The 7089-nt window shown below is 46.8% G+C and overlaps 1 protein-coding gene across 1 annotated transcript; it reads right to left on the minus strand.

The window, feature by feature from the left end:
• Positions 1–2282: 2282 nt before the first annotated feature.
• On the minus strand, positions 2283–3838 carry ETH_00013135 (SAG family member; the record flags this gene model as incomplete). The annotated part of the gene is made up of 5 exons (XM_013372553.1): positions 2283–2391; positions 2564–2764; positions 2992–3089; positions 3216–3430; positions 3655–3838. 5 exons carry the CDS (start codon positions 3836–3838, stop codon positions 2283–2285), a joined length of 807 nt encoding a protein of 268 aa, XP_013228007.1.
• Between the last annotated feature and the right edge of the window lie 3251 nt (positions 3839–7089).

Here is a 7089-nt window from a genome sequence, read left to right on the forward strand (position 1 = left end):
ATTTTACAAGAAACCGCAAGGCTATTTTTGCAGTCGGATCGCAGTGGGAGATTAAAGTGCCATGCAGTGACGAGCCTTTGCCTAGATTTTAAGCTCACTCTGTGAGCACAGAAACTACTGTATTTCCTGACTGCATTTCATTGCGTATTTCAGGTTGCCAAGTTACGTAGGAAAGCTCAGCTGCTTTAGCCCATGATCAGCGGCTCTATCTGAATGCATTGCCGGCCATTTAACTTGACGGCACGCGGGATGCAAGCAATGCTCACCTTGCAGAGAGCATTTTAGCTAGATACTTCGAGTTTAATGGAAATTGCCATCTGCGCAGCGGTTTCCACAGATCTCGGGCCTTTAAAAACTGTTTGGGAATAGTGCTTGGGCCTGTCATAGGAGATAGAGCGACGGCGAGCATTTGAAGGTGAAAGATACAGTGGAATCATTCAACCACAACTTCTGCGTTGCCTCTGCCCCTCCTGTGCCCTTTCAGTCCGATTTTCCCCAGAAGAAAGCGCACTACATTTGCATGCAACTGTGTATACTATTTTGTCGCGTAGACTATCACGTGAATGCGCAGTGATATGCGAAAGGATTGCGGCGTCCACAGTCGTGCCCCAATTCGTCTTCGGGCTGGTCAATGAAGAGCCGAACGACGGTCAGTGCTGGCCTTCATGCAAGCGTAACGGAAAGAGCCTTGAAGGCCGTGATAGAGCCACAGGCTAGTCAAAAGCACATTCAAATACACCTTGATTACGTAGGTAGTGAGAAGATGTGAGCACGCTTGGGCGTGCAGGTGAGCGCAGAAAGAAAGCTGTAGAAATTTAGGGCTCCATAGGCTTTAAAGCTACGGGATCTGTTGTTGAGGATCGCCCTCCAGTAAACATGCGCAGGAAGGTTGGTTTCCCTTTAAAGGGGATGAAGGGAAAGGCTGAAATCTTGTTGCACAGTGTCCTTTCATCTTGCTTTTAGCGCAACTGCGGATCTAGGTTTCCGTGGCCATTACTCGCCACAACATCCGGCAAGTGTTTCAAAAGTAGTGCGAGAGCTACGAGCAAGGACCCATCTAGCTGCAACTCATCAACTTTCAAATTGCCTTGAGGCTGGTGTTCCGTGACTGTCAGCAGTATCGTAATGAATATTGCGGAATGCAAGGCATGGGGTGTCCCAAACAAGTAGCCTGCAAGGACTGATATCAAGGGGACTGCAACGCATAACTTACAGGGAGGAGCAGCGCAACAGATGAATACAGTCTGCAACTGTTGCGCAGCAAGGACACAGCATGGACCATGACAAGTGCATGCACGTTCTTTGAAAGCACTTCACTGCCTCTTAGCTTTGCTTTGTTACCGTCAACGGTATTTCAACAAGTAGAAGCTTCTGCTGCCTCAGATAAGGACACGCTTGTCCAGATGGTACAACTGGCATCGGCGAAACCAGCATAGAAAAAGGCTCGCCACGGCTACACCAATGTGAGACGAGTTCAAGCAGAATTTGCACCAGACGAATATTAGTTGGCTTAGAGCGTTGGTGAGTCAATACTTGTGAGTCGCATGTATTCGTAAAACTTTAGGCCTCAGAGGAACTGCAGAGGGCGAGCGCAGTATCATTTGGGATTCACCCACCTTTGAAGCGATTAGTTTGGGATTTAAGCTGTCTTGATTAGTTTAATTGTCGGGAAAGGGATTATCAGCGTCTTTGAGGCCCTGATGAACCCTTTTCCGGTCTACAAGCCGTGGGCCACTGCCCACGTCTTGCAGACCTATATATATAAATATGTTTCTGTGTGGATTCGCAAAACAGCTAGGTTTGCGGTGCCAGAGTTGTGAATATCCATAGGAGCGGTCCAAGTTGACGTGCGTGAGGAGTGGCCCAAGTTCACGTGCGTGCTGCAGGCCTAATTCACTGTTCATCGCTCCAATTGGCCGTTTCCTACAAGCCTGCGTGGAATATCTTTGTTGCGCTTTGAGGAAAACGATTGCCGAAAGAAAAATTGATGTACGCGTATTACGCGTATTCGAAGCACAAAGTACCACAACAGGGTTCAAAATGAAAGTTGGAGGATTGGCATGACGCTAATTTCCCTCAGATAGTACATGGGGAGGGGCGGAATCTAGAACGGAAACAAACCTAGGAAAATGGCAAATTCACTGCGAATCCAGACCCAAAGGCCTTCTTCGTCACACTCTCGAATCGCCACATCGGCGAAGGCATCGTCACAGCGAAAGGATCCCGACCTGCTGCATCTCGTCTGCTGGGTCCTTCCTGCTGTTGCCATATGCTTAACAAAATTAACTTAACAAGAGCAAGGCGGCGCAGAAAAATGTCGTGGCAATGCTGGTAAGTGCAATAGACGATGAACCCGCCTGCCGCTGCAAGAGAGCCTCATACAGTTCAGTCCTGCAGTCAGCAGCATGCATCATTGGCCACTGAAGGTCACGACGTTTCATGTCGAGCTTCTGTACCTTCCTGCATTCTATTCTTGCATACTTGTTTGGCTCTTCGGTGAAAGCAAATGTTGGCAATCTGCAAAAGTGTTGCGAGCCCTATCGGTGGGTGGAAGCGAACTCACGTGAACGGCTTGTCTGCATTTGTAATAGGCTCTACGAGACGGCAATACAGAACGTTGTGACCGGCCTGGCAGTTTTTCGTAACGGCACAAGATGCCTTCGTGCTTTTGCTCCACATGATGTTGGCAACATTGCTGGCCGATAAGTTATCAAATGGGGCTTTCCCAGTGTCATACGCGCCTGTAGCCGGATCGAAGTTTGATCTGCGTAACCGACGCAGATGGCAGATAAGACGTGAAAATGGATGGCCAAAAGGTGATAAGAGGAGTTTTCCATGATTTTCGAGTTGTGACCGCGATACTAGAAAACAAAAGAAAAGTCATGCTCTAAAAAATACACATCAATTCTCCAGAAGACTGCGTGGTGGACACAAGTTTGTAACCTGAATTGAAGCAAGCAAACTACAGAACAAAGAAGGAAAGAGACAGACTCTTGCATATGGCTCAGTCCTGCGGCAAAATGGTCCTGGATCAGGGATCCACAGTCAAAGGTTGTGGAGTATTCGAAAGGAATCACAAGCCCAATATGCTGCAGTAAAACGACAGCGCACGATCAGATACCACTCATGCATTCAGACAAGTAAGACTATTCTCCTGGGTTTCTCATTACTCGCGGACATATCTACTCTACTGAAACTGACATTGAAAATCACACCTTGTTTGCGTTCGCCGTAGCTCCCGATTCACAGGTCTCCGCTTTGGTACCTGCTAGTTCTTTTGCGATGTCAGCTGCTGTTCTTGACTTTGGAAGCTCTTCTCGATCTTCTTCTTCTTCTCCTACACTTGCTCCTCCTGTCTCCGGTTCGAGGGCCTCCAACGCCTGGTCACGAAGGTTAAGCACCCTCAGTATATTCATGGTGGGCAAACAAACTGAAGCGGTCCACAAGTGACACGGGATATCAAGCAAATTGTGGACAAATTCGCAAATCAAATCTTTACATGTTACTTAGGAGATGACCACCAGACCTGTGCTGGTCCGACTGAACCTATACACCAACGGGAAGAACTGCAGAGAAGGCATGGTAAAGTAAAGTCCAAATATACAGGCAAATACACAAGCACCTTGAAAACATCTATTCTCCCGCGCAGGTCACCTGTAGTTGCGTCCTCGGTCTGTATGTCCGTTGAAACAGCTTGAAGGAAAGCGGTTTCTGTATCCATGATGTCATAATGGGGATTAGTGTTGGCAGAGCGAGTGAGGACTGCAGCTGAAAAGTTGCCTATTGCTGCTCCAGCGAGCAGGCCAATGTACCAAGTTAACAGACAGGGCCGATACATGGTGGGTAGCAAATGAAGCAAATGATAAGGAAGTGCGACAAAAGCCAGCAGAATGAGTAGGAGAAATCCGGGAAGAGGGCGAGTTGCCAACGAACGAAATTAGGACCCAGTAGGATGCCGTGTGTTAACGGCGGGGACAGGAGTCCCCCTAGCTTTTATCCGACTGCCAGTGCCGCTTCTTTAATCATAGGCACTGTAACTGCCCCTCTGCTAACCATAAAATTACTTACAAGTACTTTAAGATTTAGCTGCTGAATTAGAACTTCGTGGTGATGCTCTTAAGCTGCCTTCTCGATTGCGAGGATACCAGTCGGAATGCCTCTAGTCACATCGGCCTAGTTAGCTCTGCAAATGAAATGAAATATTCGAGTAAAATGCATAAGACCACAAGTCCAATAGAAAACTCGGGGTAAGAGAAGCAGAGATGAGCCTTATTCTCAGCCAATATGCAGAGATAGGATTTGCAGTTAAAGAAAATTTGTAGCTTGGAGGCCGCACAGGCAGATGAGCCACATTCCCAGCCAGTGTGCAGAAATAGGCTCTGTAGTCGTGCAAAATTTGTAGCATGAGGGTTGCAGTCAACGATGTAATGCTCTTAGAGTGGATCTGTACAGTATAGACACAATGTGACCGTTTCGCACATGTGATGGACCTTTACTGGTTTGCGATTGAGTCGCCGCCTACGACTCACATCACAACGTAACACCTTCCATGGCTAAAAACTTGAAGTTACTCAAAAATATTTGTTTTTCATGATTGGTTTCAAGCGAGGCTGGTGACATATTCTTGCTTGCTTACGAGTTGCCGTAGAGCATTGGCGGTCGGTACAGCAAAACAGTCCAGTCACACATGCTTAACTGGGCCGCCCTTCAAGCAGGTACACCTGCGAGCCCATCTATGTTAGATACAAATTTTGTGTAAGTACAAAGCATGTCGCTGAATAATGGGTGGGAATCTGGGTCATATCTACCCCGCTTACCCTGCTGCTCCCTCAACCGAACGTGGCCTTGCGCATATACTTATTCAGCTTTCCATGTTAAATCTTCGGCAAAACCGTAACACGGCGTCATTTTTGCCGAAGGTGAAATGCAAAGTTCAGCTCGGGTGATGCTGATAATTAGCAAACAGCCCTGAACTTGTTCTGAATGCAAAACCGAAATATATTCGAGAGTTAAACAGGGATGTTGTTCTGTTGCTGCTTTGTCTAGGTGCAGCTTAGAGGAGAGGATCTTTGGAGCGTGTAATCTTCCAGGGCCCATAGTGGCTCCTTCCTAGTGCTTTTGTTGAGAAGTTTTGCAAGAAACTGCGAAATCTTTTCGTGCACGAGGACTTCAATCAGATCACAATAGGAGATTAGAGTGGGGTGTGGTGACGAGCGTTTGCTTAAATCTTTAACTCACGCTGTGCCTACAGAAAGTACTGTTGCTCCTGAGTGCATTTCATTGCGTATTTCAGGTTGCCAATTCATGTAGGCAAAACTCATCTACTTTAACCCACAATCATGTGCTCTATTTGAAGTGTTTCATTGCCAGCCAATTAATTTGATGGCACGGAGAATATATTCATTTAGTTTGATGGCACAGAGAATACAAGCAACGTTCACCTTGCAGAGAGCACTTTAGCTGTTTGGAGTTTGAGGGAACATGTAATATAAACATTGCTTTCCATGTAATATAAACATTGCTTTCCACAGATATCGGACGTTCAAAAAGAAGTTGGGGACAGTGCTTGATAATTCCACAGGATTTAGAGCGGTGGCTAGCATTTGAAGGTGAAAGATACAGTGGAATCATTCAATAACATCTTCTGTGTTGCTTCTGCACCTCCTGTGCCCTTTCAGTCCGATTTTTCCCAAAAGAAAGTGCAACACCTTTGCATGCAGCTGTCTGTTCTATTTCTTCGAGTAGACTGTTACATGAAAACGCAGTGCAGTTTCTTCTATGCGAAAGGATTGTGGCGTCCACAGTCATGCCCCAATTCGTCTTCGGGCTGGTCAATGAAGAGCCGAACGACGGTCAGTGCTGGCCTTCATGCAAGCATAACGGAAAGAGCCGTGAAGGCAATGATAGAGCCACGGGCTACTCAAAAGCACATTCAAATACACCTTGATTACTTAGGTAGTGAGAAGAAGTGAGCACGTTTTGGCGTGTAGGTGAAATCTGTAGAAACTTAGGGCTCCATAGGCTTTGAAGCTACGGAATCTGTCGTTGAGAACCCCCCTTCAGTAAACATGCGAAGGAAGGTTAGTTCCCCTTCAGAGCGAATGAAGGGAAAGTCTGAAATCGTGTTGCAGTAGGTAAAAGTGTCTTCCCATCTAGCTATTCGCGCATGTGTGTGCGGATCTAGGTTTCCATGGCCATTACCCAAGCGGTTCCATTCGGTGATTGTTTCAAAATTATTACCGAAACAACCAGCCCAGGCCCATTTAGGTGCAACCCATCTGCTTTCAAAATGTCTTGAGTCTGATGTTTCGTGAATGTCAGCAATACCCTAATGAAGAGTGAAGAATGCAAGGCACGGGGGCTCCACACAGGTAGCTTGCAAGTTTTGATATCAACTCGACTGCAACATAAAACTTACAGGGAGGAGCAGCCCAACAGAATCATACATTCGGCAATTGTTGCGCAGTCATTCACAGCGTGGGCCGTGACAAGTGCAGGCAGGTCAAACCGTATCAGCGCCTCGTAGCTTTGCTCCGTTACAGTCAATGGTATTTTGAAATAGAAGCTGTTGGTGTCTCAGATAAGGAGACTATTGTTTAGATGATACAACTGGCAGCGCCGGTACCAGCTTACAAAAAGGTTCGCCACGACTACACCAATCTGAGACGCGTCCAAGCAAAATTTGCACTGGACGGATTTTTGGTGGCTTAGAGTATTGGTGAGTCAATACTCGTGAATCGCAGGTGTGCCTAAAGCTGTTGGCCGCAGGGAGATTGCAGAGGGCGAGCGCAGTGCCATTTGGGATTCTGGGCGCATTTCACTTGGAAATCAATCTGTCTTGACGCAAGATAATTAATGATCCCTGCCCCGACGAATGCTAAGCATCATGTTTTGATGCGAACTAATCAAAACATAGTGCTTAGCATTCGTCAGGGGAGGGATCACCAGATCGTTTGAAGACGCCGGCTGCCCGCTGTTGGCAGATTTACATATATTTATATATATGTATACTTCTGCGCGTATTTGCAGAACAGGTAGGTTTGCGGTGCCAGAATTCTGAATTGCCATACGAGGGGTCCAACTTCACGT

This window comes from Eimeria tenella, genomic scaffold, assembly GCF_000499545.2.
Source record: "Eimeria tenella Houghton genomic scaffold, Eth_scaff10, whole genome shotgun sequence".
In the NCBI taxonomy this organism is placed as follows: domain Eukaryota; phylum Apicomplexa; class Conoidasida; order Eucoccidiorida; family Eimeriidae; genus Eimeria; species Eimeria tenella.